The 20,109-nt window shown below is 37.3% G+C and overlaps 1 protein-coding gene across 3 annotated transcripts in view; it reads right to left on the bottom strand.

Annotated features, from left to right (window-relative positions):
* Positions 1-744: 744 nt before the first annotated feature.
* LOC124612330 (longitudinals lacking protein, isoforms H/M/V) overlaps positions 745-20,109 on the bottom strand; it is a 152,834-nt gene continuing 133,469 nt past the window's right edge. For all 3 annotated transcript variants that reach the window (XM_047140473.1, XM_047140481.1, XM_047140490.1), the window contains 2 exons: positions 16,552-16,972; positions 745-7,469 (listed from right to left, as the gene is read on the bottom strand). In XM_047140473.1, the coding sequence (XP_046996429.1) occupies positions 16,552-16,972 (421 nt within the window). In that variant the 3' untranslated portion in view covers positions 745-7,469. The remainder of the gene's footprint in view (positions 7,470-16,551; positions 16,973-20,109) is intronic.

Genomic DNA, 20,109 nt, shown 5'->3' on the forward strand with positions numbered 1-20,109 from the left:
TTAAAGACTGAGATTCGTTCACATGTCCTACACCAACACTGGTAAAGAGCTGAAGCACACATGCATGGCTGTTCAAGGTGTTTCGTTCACTCCCAAAAGCTTATTTCTTAAGTGGGATATATCAGACAGAAATTTAAAACCTGGCTAAAAAATATCAAATCACCCCTGTGAACAATAAATGCACAAAAACAGTTACTATACTGGTCACAAAGTTACAAATACAGAAGTTAAGGTACCTCTGCTGACTGTACACTGACACCAATATAAATATCTATTTTAAGTAGGTAAGTGTAATGACTCACAGGATTTCAGCTTTCAAATCACTCCATGAATTTGTTGTATCTTTTCCAGTCTTGAAATATATTGTGATATACTCTCATTTCAAATGGTCATAACCTGATAAATTGACAAATCAATTATCTGTGATTGTGTGTGAAATAAAAAAAGATACAAACGAAGTATTACAAAAGATATCTAGAAAATGGCATAAATTGTGTTTTTAAATCAAATGAAACCTACTTCTGTCTGATATTTTTCACTATAAGAATTTGCAAGAGATTCACTTGCATATTATATTAACAGGCAGAGGCCTAACTTGTAATTTTTTCAGCAATATAAACTAATAAGAATAATATTCTGAGAAAAATAAGCAACCACAAATTTATTTATTTTTTCTCGTAAACTGCAGCTGCATATTCAGTAACCTAAAATATATCTTAGGAAGTTAAATGCAGAAATAATGCTTGAAAACCACTTGTGGGTAGCTACAAAAGCAGAATAAAAAACAGCTGCTGTCATAAAAGTTATTTCTCAATTTAACAAACAATTGGAAAAGCAATGAACTAATATTTTTCAGTTTTCATGCATTTAAACTATCAGAAATCTGAGTAATGAAACTCTTTAAGCAGCTATCTATTTATACAGTTGCTGTCCAACAGCAACTTTCCTAAAGTTATTTTTCTTTACACAGTGCAGCTTCGATAATTTCTTGCCCTATGACTGGAGTAGTTTCTAATTATTTCACTAAGTTTCTTACACTCTTTCACAATTCTTGCTGTCACTGTGGTGGCCTCAGAATCTCTACAGAGACAAGAACAACCAAATGACTTAACATAAAACAGTACTACACCAGAAAAATAACAAAATGTGGAAATTATATTTGAATCTGTAAAAAAGCAATGTCAGTGTTCAATGATCAAGGAACAAAAGAAAAGGAAAAAAAACTGATTCATAACAAAAATAAAGAATGAAAGTGATGTACTTAATCAGAGCACATTGCACTAGAGATGAGTCAAAGTGAGAGGTGAAGAGATGGTAACTGCAGCTGCAGTTTACATAATCTCAATGGCAGAAATAAAGAACCAACTTCCAGAGTAACCTCAATTTCAGAATTCTGCTTTGCACAAACCACCACTGTTCAACTGCTTATTGGATTCAGTTTGCAGCGTTTTATGACATAAGTGATAAAACGCATATTGCATGGACATTAAATCAGAACATAAGAAAAATGTTCGTGTGTGTTTCACCTGTAAATTTCCCCATTTAGTTTAAAAACAACTGTGAAACTTTCATACAATTGTGACAATATCTCGGCAAAGGAAGTACATTAAACTTACAATATGCATTTACAAACGAAAATAAACTACAGAATTGCTTACAACATAAATAATTAAACAAGAACAATAGCTACAACACAAAAGTTGAGGTAAACTGCTAACAGTGTTGGGTGATGTACAAATGATGAGAACTGAAATGAATCTCCGAAATAGGTTTAGTACATATAAAGTGTACTTTCCTCTCAGTTATCCAACATTTAGAATATTTTGAGGATAAATAGCTTAATCTTCCTCTTTTTGCCTCAATTCAAAACAGACGCTCTACAACAAACACCTAAGCATTAATATTTAATGCTAAAGTAAAAAGTTGTTTCATCAAATTGATACACAGCTACATTTCCTTTTTATAATGTTGCTCAAATACTGAGATATAAAAATTAGCAAGAATTATATTCTGATATAGGAACTTTGTGTGAGTGTTTTCCTCTCTTTTTTCCCTTCTAATACACATTCATATATTTGTAATTGAATTTTACATGTATGTATACATAATATATATATATTCTTAATAATGTATCTTCTTCATAGCTATGTCAGTTACATATTTGGTTACAGATGATGCAAATGTAGCACAATTACCTTTTTAGAAAAGTGATTGTATTAATTTATGTTCCTTTGCATGAGGCACTGGTATCCACTAAATGAAGACCTGATAATTATCTACCAAAACTAAGAGAACTAAGGAAAATCTCTAAAATAAGACCCCAATGAAAAATGTACATACAAGGATTGTTTCAAAGTGTGTATACAGACTATTATCTTTAATAATTACAAACCAATTCTAGATTCCTGTATATTTAAATGAAAAATGAGTTCATACATAATGGAAAAAATGTGAAGCACAAAACAAAAATTATTTAAGAAAACTTGGGCCAAATTATCCACAACGACAGGTAAAAATACATAAATAAATTTTCTCAAATCATTTTGATATGCATACACTGCTTCTGCTGCAGTCTGAACCTACAAAACAAGGTTCAAAAACACATTGCCACAAACACAAAGATCACACTGCTCTGTGAAAATACTACACAATACAATGCACACAAACTAAATACTTTGATCATGGTTCAGTCTATATCTCAAAAATTATTCTGTCAGTTCTTTGGTCCTTGCTATGTCTTTAAAATGCCACAACAGAAAACCTGACATAAAAAAAGTATAAAAATTGTCATGAACACTTATGTTTGTCAGATGGCTGTGTAAACATATCAAAATGTAAATACGATTGTCTAAAACATACTTTATGTACTAGATAAAATCATAAGTTTATACTGATTATATCTGCAATGCATTTAACACTAATTTATGGTTCTATAAATTATATAAGAGATATAATAAATACTGACATTACAAGTAAATAAATAACTAATAGTTTCAAAACCCACTTTTCGCAACCGTTTGTTTTTGTAAACCCACTTATGTGGTTTCCAACAAAAGACTTCCATATCATAATTTTTTTATTTTTGCATTGCTTCCATACACTATTATGGTGGCCACTGCTTTACTTGGTGTGTTTCAGTTTCTGCATAAGCTGTTTGGTGTTACAAGGTACTGTGAGATTATGGAGAAGAGCTCCATGGATGCGGGGCCACATACAGAGAAAATCACAGCTGTTACCGGCACAAGCGTACTGAGTGAATGCCCCGTTAGATTACCACACACCTCATTTTTTTGCTGAGAACATTTCGAAGTGAAGTTAGAGTGAATGACTCTGTGTGTGTGTGTGTGTGTGTGTGTGTGTGTGTGTGTGTGTGTGTGTTTTCTCGTTATATAAGCTATTTCAATGGTTTACACAGCAGCACTCTAGAAATACTATAATGGAAAATTATGGTTATGATGTTCCCTGTACAGTAAATTAATGTGAAAAGTCACTTCATTTAACCATCAGATTTCACAGTATGGAATGCCCACTCTGATAGTTAATTGAAAGATTCTAAAACTCAGAATACCATGGCAACTTCAGGTAGATGATTTGTATACTGTTTCACATCCATGTACATCAGTGCTATTTCCACCATAAAAAAAATTGATGAATAGTTACATAAAACACATGCATACAGTAGGATTTTCTTTCTTGACAGTGACTAGAATAAGATAGCAAAACATTAATGAAGAAAACCATAGCTTTTAAATACTATACATCCATTATCCTAGCAAGTGCAGTCTTTTAAGACCTTACATAAGCAAATTTTAAACAAATATCTGTATACAACATAAAGTATAAGATATTTAGCACAATTTAAAAATGAGAGTTCTGAGATTTCATTAGCCACATATATTAAACTAATGCAATACTCAGCATGTTTCTAAATAGTGTGAAAAACTCAAATTTTACAAATGTGATAATTTCATATTTTCCTTACATAAATGAGGACCAAATAAGTGATGAAAGCACTCCATGAGCACTTCTACCTCAAAGTACCAATTAAAGATGAAAGACAGAGGTACGTGTAAAGATAAAGAAAGCAGTACTGGCAGATTTTTACTTACAAAGATAAACAACAAAAGTTCTACATCACACTTGACAGAGCGATCAGACATTGGAAGGTAGCAAATAATGAAACAAATGCAAGAAACCAATTCATAGATGGGCTGCCTAGATTCTGCCAACCTCTTCATCACTGAAATGCAAAGGCAAGACACAACTAGACAAAAAAGCCCAACATAGAATTATATGCAATTGAGATTACAACATTAGTCTGACACAGTGCAGCACAACTAAAGAAAAAAAGAGAGGTAAGTGCTTGGGAAGATACAGGCCAGAGAAGATAAAAAATGAGACTGAGCATCAAATGATCTGTACTAAAGAATGTTGATGGTATGAGAAGAAATCTGACTGAAAAATGCAGTGTTTGCTAGTCACATGATTGGGAAGGGAGATGTAGGAGTGAATTAGTGTTACAACATCTGGAAGAATAGGACCTGAGATGAATAAAGATGGAAGTGAAGGAGAACTGGCATAATAAAAATGCTCCAATCGATACATCCCAACTTAATGAGAGATGGGTACAGTGACAGGAAACGTTTTGTGATTGAAGAAAAAGAAAAGATACTGTTATCCAGCAGTTGTTCTAAGGAGATTAGAGAAAGCAAAAAAATAAAGTGGGGTATAGCAACAACAATATGGAAAATGAGCAGTTTTCTGCTAATTCAATATAAAATAAGCCATGTGTACAATACATAATGGCTGAGTGTTCTTGTAGAGGCAATTTCTTAACAGAACGTATTTATTTGAATGTGTGGTCTGAAAGAACAGATACCACATGGAATCCAACACATCGAAAAGAACAGATACTACACATTCATACAACTGATTCACATTAATGGGCAACAAATCCACCACCTTCAGTGCAGATGCACAATTACGTTCTACCTTCAGCGGGAACCTCAAAGTAGCAAGCATGGAGGATACGGGCGGTGATTGTGGCTATGTGGCACTACATGAGACTGTGGGTCAGCGGAGATAGTCTGCATAATTGCAATAAACACTGGGTCCGGATGGCACAGTGGTTAACACAACTGCCTAGTAAGCAGGGGGTGCAGAGTTCGAATCACAGTCCATAAAGATTTTCACTTGTTGCCACTGATTCTTCTTAAAGTCCCGATGCAGCTGACATCAATATTTCCTTCCCTTTCTCTCCCCCCTCCACTTTCAGTTTATAGAAAAGAAACTACTTAAGTTTCAGTAATAAAATAATTCACGGCATTTATATATACTGACAGACATCGTGATTTATCCAAGGCCTCCAAATCCTGATTTGTTATTTTTGAACAGTTTGCTCAATTACAAAAATACTGGTTGATTTGGTGATGTCATTGCTTAATTTGGTTTGTCTCTGCTGAAATAGAGAAACATGACAAGATTTTTCAACAGGGAAAATTAATACATTGAATATGCTAACTGTCGTTTACATCAGGGCACAGACCAGTATATGGAATTAAAATTATCATTCATGTTCAAACTGACTATTTGCTCATTTTGGGAAACTGACGTCATACAAAAGCCACAATGTAAGCTTTGTAACAACAGTAATGGGCAAAGTAAATGAAGATTAATACCCAAGCAGCAACTTCATACATTATGTCACTGCAATAATGCATATTACACAGAAGTGAGCTGATTAGTGAAAACCTGCCATGTCTTCAACCAAAACTAATTTCACAATACTGGAATATCATTTTACTTACGCATTTGGCGACATCTCATGGTTTGCATTCGAAAGAAAAAACCTCACTGAGTATTATGGTTATTAGTTGATACATTATCTTATTTTCTGGCAACAAAAGGATACTTCTAAACAACTGAGATAAGTAGTTGTGGTAGTCATTCTGATGGTAGTGTCTGTCAAAGTAACACCAGCACAGTTATCTTTTATTGATTTTAGCTTCTGTAGATTACAGTATTTGTATATAATACTATAACTTGGGGATGGCACTTAAGATTGCTTGTTGTGACATCACCAGACGTGTAGATTGTTACCTTCTACAATATTTAACACAGTCACTTTCTCATGTTTCCATTACATTTACAAACAACAAATGAACATAGCAATGTAAATGATTGAATAGCAACATTATGAACCAACTTTTAGTAGCACACTAAACATCCGAACAAAGTAACGATACTGTGATTGCGAGAAGTGGGTTTTTGCACCTTGATGTACCATCGAATCTAGGTGTGAGATATAAGATAATTACACCTTACAACAGCTTGAAACAGTTATTTCCAGAAATATCACAGGAATAGAAATAATAATCAGTACAACAAAAATTCAGACTTGCAGTACAAGCCTAAAATAACACAGCAATAATGTTTTCATTTTCTTCCTCAGAACTGCCAACTCGTATCAAAAGTACGAGTTAGATGTTGGTGGTGCAAACAACATTTTGGTACTTGTTTTATTGCCAAACCTAAATTGTTTTTAATTTATGAAACTGTTCTTGACTAATTTTGCAAATATGGTGACCTCTTTGCAGGACTGTTCAACATTTCCTTTGCTCACTGTGGCATTACTTCCAATGAGTGATAAAGAGTGTCACCATACTGAAACAATAATTACTCCTGCTGGATAACAAAATACTACAAAAAGCAACTTATGACCCAAGCACGACAAATGCAACTAAGGACAATTAAGAAAGAATGAAAATGACTTACAAATACGTTAATTTTGGAGGCATCAGTTTTAATTGAAATATGTCTATTACAATGCACACTGTGAGAAATAGAAAGCTGCATTATAATAGGCTTTTACCATATCTTCCTTAACATTAAATATTCTGTCAACAATATCGCTAGATCATTTCATTCAATATCATTTAGTCAGTAAACATTCCTCAGTACAAAACAGAAATAAATAAAAAAAAAGTAAAATAAAATTAAGAGACTGTCTACAAAGCATAGACAATGTGGCTGTTAACACAGTCAGTTCATTCCAGTCTACAAAGAGAACAACTGATTGCACAAAACTCTGAATACCAGTCACACATCACATAAATGTGTCCCTTTTCTCAGTCTGTGTTGAGATACAAAAGAGGAGTGCGGATCCAGTTCTGTATGTTTTACATCTGCCAGTCAAATCCATTGCAATAAAAATAAACAAAACCACTGGACTTCAAAAGGTTATCCCAGTTCTATCATACAGCAGTAATTTCTTGTATTACAGTCACATGGCTACATCAATTTAGAACCATTTGTACCACATTCCCGAGTAACCATCACTTAAATACAATTTTCTTCATACAAATATCAGAAAATGTAGAAAAAAGGTGTGATGGTATCTTTGAAGAAGCTGATTTCATTTCAGGAATGTTCTGTACTGTTAGAGCCTTGAGGAATCAAACAGTCAATATCTGAAATTAGAAGGAAAAAACACTCAAATAATTAAACCATCACATAAACGGATAATATTTAAGACATCTAGATATTACGTATACGTTCATGTGTAAAACAGACACGCGCACACGCACACGCACACACACACACACACACACACACACACACACACACACACACAGGGCGGGGGTGTTACAGACAAGGATGTGGACCACACACAAAGGTGGGAGGACAAGGAAATGGACCACACAAAGAGAGGGGACAACAGGGCAACCACACAAAAATGGTGACAAAGGGCGGGGGCAAGGAGACAAAACAAGGTGGATGGTGGGGCAAAGAGGGGTACGAAGTGGGTGTGGGGGGAGGGGCAAAGTGGGGAATAAAACGAATGAGGGGAAGAGGCAAAGACAGGGAACAAAGCGGATTGGGGGTTGAGGCAAAAGGGGGGGGGGGGGGGCATCGATGTGGATTAAGGACGAAACAAAGAGAGGGAACAAAGAGAATTGGGGAGAGACAAAGAAGAGAAAAGAAGCAGATGGGAATGTGCAAAGAGAGAAAACGAGGCAGATGGGAATGTGCAAAAAGAGAGGAAACGAGGCAGATGGGAATGTGCAAAAAGAGAGGAAACGAGGCAGATGGGAATGTGCAAAAAGAGAGGAAACGAGGCAGATGGGAATGTGCAAAAAGAGAGGAAACGAGGCGGATAGGAATGTGCAAAAAGAGAGGAAACGAGGCAGATGGGAATGTGCAAAAAGAGAGGAAACAAGGCAGATGGGAATGTGCAAATGAGAGGAAACGAGGCAGATGGGAATGTGCAAAAAGAGAGGAAACGAGGCAGATGGGACTGTGCAAAGAGAGGCAACGAGGCAGATGGGACTGTGCAAAGAGAGGCAACGAGGCAGATGGGGCTGTGCAAAGAGAGGCAACGAGGCAGATGGGGCTGTGCAAAGAGAGGCAACGAGGCAGATGGGACTGTGCAAAGAGAGGAAATGAGGCAGATGGGACTGTGCAAAGAGAGGAAATGAGGCAGATGGGACTGTGCAAAGAGAGGAAATGAGGCAGATGGGAATGTGCAAAGATAAGCTCTGAGCACTATGGGACTTAACTTCTGAGGTCATCAATCCCCTAGAACTTAGAACTACTTGAACCTAACTAACCTAAGGACATCACACACATCCATGCCCCAGGCAGGATTCGAACCTGCGACCGTAGCGGTCGCGCCGTTCCAGACTGTAGCGCCTAGAACAGCTTGGCCATTCCAGACGGTTGTGCAAAGAGAGGAAATGAGGCAGATGGGAATGTGCAAAGAGAGGAAACGAGGCAGATGGGGATGTGCAAAGAGAGGAAACGAGGCAGATGGGGATGTGCAAAGAGAGGAAACGAGGCAGATGGGAATGTGCAAAGAGAGGAAACGAGGCAGATGGGAATGTGCAAAGAGGGCAAACACGGTAGATGGATGTGTGCTTTGACGGGCAACAAAGCAGTTGGATGTGTGTTTAGAGAGGAAATGGTGCAGGAAGGTGTGTACTTGAAGGGAAAATGGAACAGATGGGTGTGTGCTTAAAGGGTAAACGAAGCAGATGTGGGTATTCAAAGACGGGGAAATGAAGTAGTTTGGAGGGGGGAGGGGGGAAACGAAGTGGACTGGGGAGTGAACAGGTTAAATGAGACAGATGGTGAGGGCAAAGATGGGAAATGATGTGAGTGAGGGCAGGTTAAGGAGGACCAAGTGGAACTAATGAGGGAGAAGGTGTTAAGGTTTTAGAGGAGTCTCCACACCCTCGGTTCAGATAAAGACATCAATGACTCTGAACCAGATGAAGGGTTTGGGATTCTGGTGATTAGGAAGCATTCTTCTACATGGCCCATGAATAGATTATTATAGGATGGTGCCATGTAGGTGACCATTGCTGTACCATGAATTTGTTTCTGGGTGGTCTTTTCGAAGCATCCTATCTGTCAACACTGGCTGTATCACTGTTATTTTGATTTGCAGAGACTACCAGGTAAAAGGACTCAGCGAGCTGTCAGAGGCAACCACCTATCCCCCTTACCGCCACCACAAATGCTTCTCCCAACAGTTGCAGTTGCTGGCAGCCCAGCTTTGGTGGTCAGAGCAGAGATAGTGATTGCGAAAGCCTTTGTGTGTGTGTGTGTGTGTGTGTGTGTGTGTGTGTGTGTGTGTGTGTGTATGTGTGTGTGAGTGTGAGTGAGTGAGTGTGTGTGAGTGTTGTGCCTGTTTGTGACTCAACATCTGCTCTATATGGTGAGTAGCAATCTGTCCTATTTCCAACATTAAAATAAAAACACTGTCCTAAGAAGATGGCATGAAAGTGACCTACCAACTCACCAAGAAAGAAAATAAGGAATCCATTCAACTGGGGCAGTTAACAGCAGACAGGAGCAATGAAAAAATATTTCTATTTGAAGGAGAATAAATACATGATACAACAAGTGCAAGTATATGAAAATGAAGAATAAAGAACATATGCTCGTGGTGTCTGTAAAAATTGGAACAGAATGAGGAACCAAAACTCTATTCTGAAAGCAACAGCTGTACAAAAAATTGCAGATATTGCGCAGAAAATTATTAACGATCATGCTGGTGACATGAAGATTGTGGTTTCAAATGATTGGTAAAAGTGAACTGGTGTAAAAGCTGATAACATTTTTGTCACTGATAATTGGAAAAGAGTATGAGGTGACAACACTTGTAGTGCTGTATTTAGAGATAGACTGTGGATGAGGAGATAATTAGTTCAAAAGATCTTATGTAGGTTGATCTTTGTAAGGAATATGGAGGCTTGGACAAGCAATGAGCCAAAATTAGTTGGTTTTACACGTATTGGAACTATGAATAGCAATGCTAATATAATGCGGATATGTTTGGTAGAGGAGGCATCAGAGTGTACAATGTAATAGACAATATTACAATCTATCTAGCTGTAGGGTTTACGAATCTACATCTTAAAAGAGTATTTAAGAAATTTGGAAAAAAACCTGATGAATTTTGGGAAATTTTTTTAACAAATAGGAAGTTTCATGTAAATGTAGTAAAAATTTAAAAAAAGGACTGGCAATTTGGATTGAAAAGCAGTGACTATACCGGTGCATTCACATAAACGACAAAATGATTTACGAAAATCACTGGAGAGAATGTTAAAAGATGCCAGGTATGCTTGGTACCGATCATGGAATGTTGTGCCAAAAGAGCTGTAACCAGAATCATGTCGACAACATTTTTGTGGTCAATGATAAAAGTAAACAACAATAACAGTGGCAAAGTATGAGCTACAAGACACCTCACTGCACCAAAGTAGTTGTATTTGTGATAAATTCCCAACAGCTGCATTAGGAAAGTACCTCCCCTCTCGCATGAAAGATTTTGCACAACTAACTAGAAGCATAATTTGTCAATGAATTGTATAAAATCTGATTCATTCTCATTTCAACAACCTATCATTTAACAGAAGGCTGCAGAAGAAAGTATTTGGATAGTACTACACATTTGAAACACAGCAAGGTGGACCAGATTCACTTGTCTTGGTATCATTCCTTACAAATAATATTTTTTCCTCTATTCTTATGTATGTAGATAGGCCACTCAAAATGTGAAATTCTTTAAAGAGATTTACTTTTTACGATTCTTATAGTTTAAAATATAAGGCCCCATTTATTGACTAGCTTGACAGCAGTGTCCGTTTCAATATTTACGAGGGCTATTTGGAAAGTAAGATCCGATTTGTCATGAAATGGAAACCACAGTGAAAACCAAAAACCATTTTATTTGCAACAGTTTGCAATATCTTCCAGTTACTTCTCTAAATAGTTGCTGCTCCAATTTAAGACATTTGTCTTAGCATTGTGCTAACTTTCCAATACCCTCATCATAGGGGGCAGTTGCTTGTTCTTTCAGCCACTTCTCTATGCGAGTCTGCAGTTCACTGTCTGTGCCAAAATGTTGTTTTCATAGCCAGTGGTTGGTTGGTTTGGGGAAGGAGACCAGACAGCGTGGTCATCGGTCTCATCGGATTAGGGAAGGATGGGGAAGGAAGTCGGCCGTGCCCTTTCAGAGGAACCATCCCGGCATTTGCCTGGAGTGATTTAGGGAAATCACGGAAAACCTAAATCAGGATGGCCGGACGCGGGATTGAACCGTCGTCCTCCCGAATGCGAGTCCAGTGTCTAACCACTGCGCCACCTCACTCGGTCATAGCCAGTGGTTCATGTGAGCAGGAATGAACATCAGAGGCAGCCAAGTCTGGGCTGTAAGGTGGGTGATCAACACTTCCCGTCAAAAACACTGTAGGGTCATCCTCATTGTCTCTGCAGTGTGCGACCAAAAATTTCATGAAGAAGAAAATGCATGACAGTTACCTAATGTGAGGCTGCTTGAAATCAGGTGTGCAGTGATAACCCATTCCTGGTGGCAGACACTACTGTTCTAGGCATCTTTACATGCTGACTGACTGCTCAGAACTGAAAACAGCGATGTAACATGATCAACAGGTGTACTAGAAACAATGCCCAAAACATATGTGAAAAATTCATTGGATTTTCATTGCCGTTTCTGGTTTGTGACCTATTGGTCATTACTTTCTGAACAGTCCTCACATACACAGTATCTCATTTTAAATACCTTTTCTTCTGCCTCCATAAGTTTTCCTATCTTGTTTTTAAATTTTTAAATTTAGGAAACTTTGCTGTTGAAAAACATTATTTTTGCAAGAAACACAGAACTTGACAACTTCTCAAATGTAACACTTACAAAAATCCAGTATTACTATTTTGAAGCTCATTTTTGTTGTTGCTAAAAATGAATATAATTACTGAGAAAATATGTTAGTTAATGAAATATTTCAAACATAAGATTTTGTTTCTGGGATACCTTTGATGGAGTTCACTAGAATACTGTGTCCATAAAAGTAGAGGACAGTACCAAAGTCATTTACAGAATAATTTGTCATTAGTTAAATAAAATAACTTAATTTTCATAGGTGTACAAGTACTGTCCATAATTCCTGTTTTTAAAATATCCATTGAAAATTTAATTGATATGTATTTTATTATTTTGTGAACATACATTAAAAATATTTCTATGAACATCTGAAAACAGGCATGGCGAACAATGCAATTGCTAGTGGCAAATAAATAGCTGTGATCAGTCAATCTCTGTTAAGCATCGAGTCACTGTCAATTTGTCTTCGGTAGTCAGTCAGTCAGTCAGTCACAGTCAGTCACAATCAGTTACAATCAATCACTGTCAACTATCATTCGTTGATTTAGGTTTGACGGTATTTTTAAAAAAATTTTAACTATCTGAAACAGCAAATTGATCATTTCAGCACTGGTGTTAAAATAAATGTCTACTGACAGTAATTTGAATATATGGAGCATCTACAACTTTACTGAAAATTCCTATCATCATTTATTATATTCTCTTTTGAGGCTGAATGAGGACATAAAATGAGGCTTGCAGATATGTAACAGAGATTCTAAACAGTGATTAATACTCAAGCAATGATGGAGGATACGAGTAATGTTGCAACTACAAATAGAAATGGTAGGGGAGAGGCCTTTACAACATCTCTATTTTCTTAAACAATTCAATTATTATGTAAGAACTGTCTCAGATTTCAGTTGGGTGGTGGGATAAGAGGATACATTGCAGAACAAGTTCCCATCTCTCGAGTCTGAGGAAACTGGTGTTGGAAGAAAGCCTCCAAATCATACCATAGCGCAAACTGAACAACTGGCTATTGAATGTCCTAAGTTGGACAATTGTTCTGTGGAAATTCATGTATATGGTCAGTTTCGTGGTGTTTATCCTTGAGTAGAAAGACATGCAGTGAACACGTCAGCTGGCAACATGTAAACTTTCGTTGTCATTCACCACCTGAGTGCAGACATAATTTGGTTCTTGATGCCCACTATCAGAGACAAGAACTTGTTCTCCAGGCAGAAAAACATGACCTCTGAATATCTTCTTCCCACCAACAGTCTCAGTTGCCATCAGTGTAATGTATGTGAAACGGTTTAATGTTGTTTATGCCAAAGATGATGACAATGTTAAATATTCAGCACACTGAAGTGATGATGACAATACAGACTAAGCATGAAGTGAATGAAACATTTCAAAAAATCGACAGAGATAAATGGTCAAGAGCAATTTAACAAACAATAGGTTATGTAAAAGACAAAAAGTTTGTTTTCTTTTAGAGTGTTTATAAATGTTATGTGTGTCCATACTATATCACACGGCACACATCTACTCGACGGTCCAATTCTAACTATACCCAAATCAGTTCAGGAGTGATGGTAAGAACAGCTGTTGCATTGCAGTGTCACAGTTCAAAGTGCTGCGATACAGATGGAATGCAAACATTATCAATGATGTAATGCCGCAAGCAAAAATCACAAAGCATTGAGTCCAGTGACGATTGTGGGCACTTGAGTAGTGCTAGTTCAGCGGTTGCAACACAACCTATCCAGCAATGTGGCAATGTCTCTTTCAGGTAAACTCATACACAGTTGTGGATATGTGGAGGGGCACCATTCACCAAATGTTATGTTTAGCTATTTCCCTGTGCGGATTTTTTAAAATGTTTCATGGACTTTATAATTACCCTGCACATGTAAAATATTTTTCATAGTTTTGATATGTGTTGAAGCAAAAAATTTTCAGAGAAAACTGATTGAAAATGGCCACATGGTCAAAACTATAGTAACTGTTTTCATGGACAAACAGTTTTTGCAACCAAGGCAACTATGATGTCCTTCAAAAAATTTTACTTGATTTTGAACCCCAACCATAAAAAGTTAACCTACAACATTTTTATTTTGATAAGATAGTCAGTATGCCAGTTATAACATTTTGGCTACCTGTGTGTGAAAATAAAAGAATACATTTGACATTGCAATCTAGTAATATTTATAACTCTGTTTTCTGTGTTTCAATGCTTCCACTTTAATACCTGTTCAATAACAGGGCCTCTTTCATTACACAGCTAATATTGCTCTTATAGTTACAAGCACAGCAGAACCTCACTATATGTCTGCACCCATAAGCGTATTGCTATTAGATGGTTCCAAACCAGTGTGTTGGTTTACCAAGACATTTGCTGCAACATAATAATTAACAGATTATATTATAGAAGCGTATCCTCATAAGGTCATACATGAATGATTAATGCATTAGCTTTATTTTTTCATAGAGTTAATTACATGCTGATGTTTGCAGTTCAGATTACGCTGTGACACATGTCAATCTTCTATAATATTGGCAGCGTGGGGGGAACGCAGATGACATAATACACTGAACGCACAGTAAAATGTGAAAATGTTTCAAATTATATAAGTAATTCTCACTGTGACAATAGTAAGTTGTTGTTGATAATTTGCAATGATTTATGAGCTAGATATTTTTTAAAGAAGGAAGAGGAACATTTGCATTATGCGAGTTCTTTGGCTCTGAAGTACAGTATATGGCCCCAAACTGAGCTGGATTGTTTGTAACTAAATAGAATTTAATGCAATTTTCTCATTTTCTTAATCACAATGATGTTCTTCAAATTTATCCAAAATGCTGAGCATCAGACACAAAACAAAAGTAAGTATTAGTAGCTTCATTAGGAGAAGCCCATAATATTTGGACCCTGAAATGGAAATGGTGTGACACTGGAGAGGGAGATGGGGAGCAAGAAGAGGCTAGTGATAAAAGGAAGAAGAAAAAATTACAAAAAATTAAAAAAGAGATATTACTAGACAGTACTTAGCAGTTTTATCAAAAACACATCTCAAATTATGTTACAGTATAAATCAAGACTATAGCAGCAATTTAACACAATGGGTACAATTTTGTAACATCACTGTCCATATATGAATGTTTATATTAGTGCCATTTCTCAGCTCTTATGGGAGGCTTATGGTTGTTATGTTCTTGTCAATTTGAAAATGTTACATTATTTATTAATAGCTACCTGAATGCAGCCATAAAGCATTCAACAAAAAAATTCAGAGGAAACATCAAGTGGTGCCTCGTAACTCTGCAAGGAACTATACCCTGACAGAAGAAAAGAAATGCCTGTTCAAAGAAGATTAACTTGGCCTAGCAGCATATCAAATGATTCTCAAATGAAGAAAACACACGAGACAGTTACAACAAAGACAGGACAATAAGGAATATGAAAAACTAAACTCCACCCAAACAGGCCATGAAGGCCCAACTGTACCGACTGGCCGCCGTGTCATCCTCAGCTCACAGGCGTCACTGGATGCGGATATGGAGGAGCTCGTGGTCAGTACAGTGCTCTCCTGGCCGTATGTGAGTTTATGAGACTGGAGCAGCTACTTCTCAATCAAGTAGCTCCTAAGCTTGCTTCACAAGGGCTGAGTGAACCCCGCTTGCCAACAGTGTTCCGCAGACCAGATGGTCACCCATCCTAGAGCTAGCCAACCCGACAGTGCTTCACTTCGATGATCTGATTGGAACCAGTGTTACCACTGTGGCAAGGCCACTGGCATAAGCAATATGAAAATATTTCATCAGTACAACTCAAAAAATTCACAACTACAACAGGATCAAAGTGGCATAAAACAATGAAATTATATTGTTGTGGGTAGTACAGTTTAGAAACATACAAATGTTTCCAAACGACGGACCTCCTCTCTTTCACCAAATGAAATACTCCTTGGTTTTCTAAGTTAACTTCCCTCCTCCCCTCTCCACCAAATCTTTTACATTTGTTTAAAAGTTACATCTGCTGAATTTATTTCAATGTCTTTTCTTGATTATCTGTAAATTTATTTAGATTATTCTAATTTGCCATCATCTTTTACATTACCACACTTACATCCTTACTAAGTTGTCAATTTTTTTTACGTTCTTTAACACCAGTCACTGTGGCATGCTTTTTAATTACAGAAAAGCGGTTTCCCAGACGCACCATTTTACTCTGCAGAAATCCTATGCATTACAGTTATGCAGTATCATGGCCAAATTGAACTTTTATTAGTACTGTTATTATCACCATCACCATCATTACCACCATCACTAACAACAACAAAGCAGTTTTCATCTGAGCAACCAACAATACTTACCTATTCACCTCCCTCGTCATCTACTCCATTTGTTGGTAGATGGCTACCAACAGTTTTTGTGTCGGAATGGTCTGCATCATTTGTTCCAACTGAAGGAAGGGCACTATCATTATCAATCGGTTCATGGTTCATCATTGTCCCTGGTGGTTCCTGTTTCACAATAGTGATATCAGGATTATTTTCAAGAGCTGACGTAAATTTCTTAACTGGTGTTTTATATGTATCTCCAAACATATCATCGTGATCTCTTGCATCATCAAGGCTTTCATCTCCTTCATACTGGCGCAATGTAGAAAGGTAGTTTGCAAGAGTCGTCACTGTCACATTTAACATCTCTGCTGCTCGAAACAGTGTGATTTCTTTCCTCTGCACTTTAGCTAGAACGTCAGCAGGACCAGATTCTGACCAGAAATCTCTAACACTGTAGGCAAAAGAAAACTTAAATTACTTGATGTGAAACACACATGGGGGACGGAGAGTTATTAGTATGAAATTAACATAAGGTCACAGTTATTAGTATGTTTCATACTAAAACAAAAGCAACTGGGGAGGAGGATGCTAGTTCTCCCACACCTTGTCTTCCCTTTGTTTGTAACTGCCAATGAAAAGCCACCGACCTAGCTTGGCTTGACTCATGGCTAAGAGCACACTGTTAGCGCAATGTCATTTCTGTGACAGCTGCTGCCCAGATAATATCATAAGAAGCAGTGTCTATAAAACACACACACACACACACACACACACACACAACACACACACACACACACACACAAACCTACCTTTGAAATTCTGCTGATTCAGTTGCCTATACATTCGCTGTACGGAAGTGTTGCATTGATTACAAAGAGAACTGTCATTTTCATCGTGTACTATTGCTGTTCTTGTTTGTGATTTGAGATGACAGAAGACACACAAAGACATACACAAGGTACAAGAATTTAGGCAATCCCAGAAGAGACGAAATCTTATAAGGTTCACGGACCACAACCACAAAGTTGTAGGGTGTTTCACTCAGAACAATATAGAAAGTCTGTGCTGAAGGATGGAGAATGGAAACCTGCGGTTAAGAAAAGAAGTTTTGATGAAAGACGTATTATGCTGGAAAGATTCAATATTGAAGCAGCTAGGGCAAATTTCCTGAGAAAAATGTATAACATCTGAAAAGAAAATTGCCATTTTATTATTTTTTGTGATTTTCAATCGAAACCATGCCACGAACCATATCTGGTAGGCTTCGAAAGACAATGGCTGAAAGTGTCAAATGGCGAAATGGCAAAGAAAACAGAGGGACTGCCTGTCAAAGGGCCATCTCAATATGACATTATCAAGAGTGCAAAGCTAACCTCTACATTTAGCAAATCTAATGATTATCTTGAAAAGATGAATAAAAGTGTGTTTAAACACTACATAATACATGGCATTTATTACATGATTTATAAGAGGATTATGTGATTTCTGTGGATAACACCAGTTATAACCTAAAAAAGGAGAAATAATTCAAACACAGACAAGGAATAAATTACATGTGCAGAGCCTAGAAGAGAAAACATTCAATTTTGAGCTGCTAAATGATTGCAAAAATGTTTGAGGAAGTTCGACACAACAAGCATCTTTACAATCATTTTGAACTATTTAGGCTTAATTTAGCAGCAGAAATGGCCATGAGATTGTGAGGTTTTCCTGTTGCCACTGCCAGTAGAACCCATTAGAAAATATATGGGTGCTAGTGAAAGGAAAGGTTGCGTCCACAAATTGTACATTCCAAATTAATAAGGTTCAGAATTTACGCGAGGAAGCCCTTGATGGTGTTATTGTGGAAATTTGAGCTATGTGCATACACCACAATGACAATTTTCAAGAAAATGACTTTCTGAAGGAAAGTATTCAATATGCACTGTTATTGCTTCAAATGATTCCTTCAATACTGAATTTCTGATACATTTAGTTCTTCAGGGCAGGATAATTAAACAACAATATAATACCTCTTATATTTCTGTTTCTTGCTCTTTCACTTCATTAAAGCAATATATGCTGTCCCCCCCCCCCCCCCCCCCCCCCTCCCGTGCCCTTTACTGTCATTTCACAATACCCTCTCTGCTCACAAAAATTTATCATTATGAGGCAGAACCGGGTTGGCACGTTTGCCGATATCAGTTGTGGGGAGCAGAAGATTCATATTTTCTACTTCGTATTGAGGTCAAAACTGACATGTTGAGGTAATCAATGCTTAAATATTTACTGAACTAGCTTTATAATTTATCAGAAAAGCAGCAATAGTATAATATACAACATAATCCACACAGGAATAGATCAGTAATAATGCAGAGCCAAAGAATGAAGATATGGCTCCTATTTCACCACACCATTTTTGAACACTCTCTTGATCTATTGTTTCACATTATAAGAAATTGTTTAAAAGAGGTCAATGTTTGCTTCTGGCAGTAAAATCTTTATTGCACTGTGCTATCTGACGATTTGGTAATCATACCTTTCCAAATGAGCATCTAGTAATGTATACATGTACCAGACAGTACTGTTCAATGGCAAGGTTCAGCCCCATGCATGGGCCTTTGGCCAAAGGATTCCAACTTGTGACAAATGAGCACCATGGTGAGAACACGGGAGACAGAGTGTGTGCAGAAAAGGTGGAGAAGGAATCTTATGTACTTGCTCCCCCAGCCACCACTTCCATTGCTCGGTAGCATATGTATCAAAGAGCACGAAATTGCAACCCAAAATTGATTTTCAATAATTGCAGGCCATTTTAATAATACCATCTGAAGAACAGTTCTCCTTCCCATAGACATATATCTTTTTCATGCTGTTAGACAAAATGTGTCTACTGTATAAGTAAATGGTGATATCTCCGGGTGTAAGTCATAATGAGCGGCATGTTCTCTTTTGTCCTCACACCCTGAAAATTTGGGAGTATTTTTTGTCAGGTATTAAACAGACATTTGGTAATTCTCTTGCAATGTTGATTCATTACTGTGGTACAGTCCAACATGGCAACTGTAGTTACTAGCTCAGAGTTCAGAGACAACTCAACAACTAAAAGTTGCACTTTTTACTTCATCAAAAAATCAACCATAACTGCACAATTCTTTCAGTGACTTGTCCATCCATCCCAACTTCCATTTACTTATATTTCTAATCACTCAGGCATGTACTGTGGCTTGCCATCTTTCCAGCCACTGGCGACTCCACTGCGGGCGATCGCAAGAAAACAGTATGAAAATAACACAAGCACATCGAATTGTCAACTGCATCTCCTGCAACTGCCACAGTAACACACTTCCGTACTAGCAGTGAAAGAGTTGCCACAACAAATGTTGCCACTGTGGGCATTAATTAATCTTCTGATCACTTGCCTGCTGATCGCCATGGCAGTATTCTTCCACCAGGCAGCTATAAAGGATGCCACCTGGCCATTCTGCACCAGCTCACATTGTGAGTCACTTCAGGCCACTGACTGCATCCTGCCAGTCTCCCAATAGTAGCTCCCTTCGCCCCAGTGCAACTGTTCACTCTGAGCTGCATCCAAGTGTCCACTCCGCA

Source organism: Schistocerca americana, chromosome 1, assembly GCF_021461395.2.
Source record: "Schistocerca americana isolate TAMUIC-IGC-003095 chromosome 1, iqSchAmer2.1, whole genome shotgun sequence".
Taxonomy (NCBI): domain Eukaryota; kingdom Metazoa; phylum Arthropoda; class Insecta; order Orthoptera; family Acrididae; genus Schistocerca; species Schistocerca americana.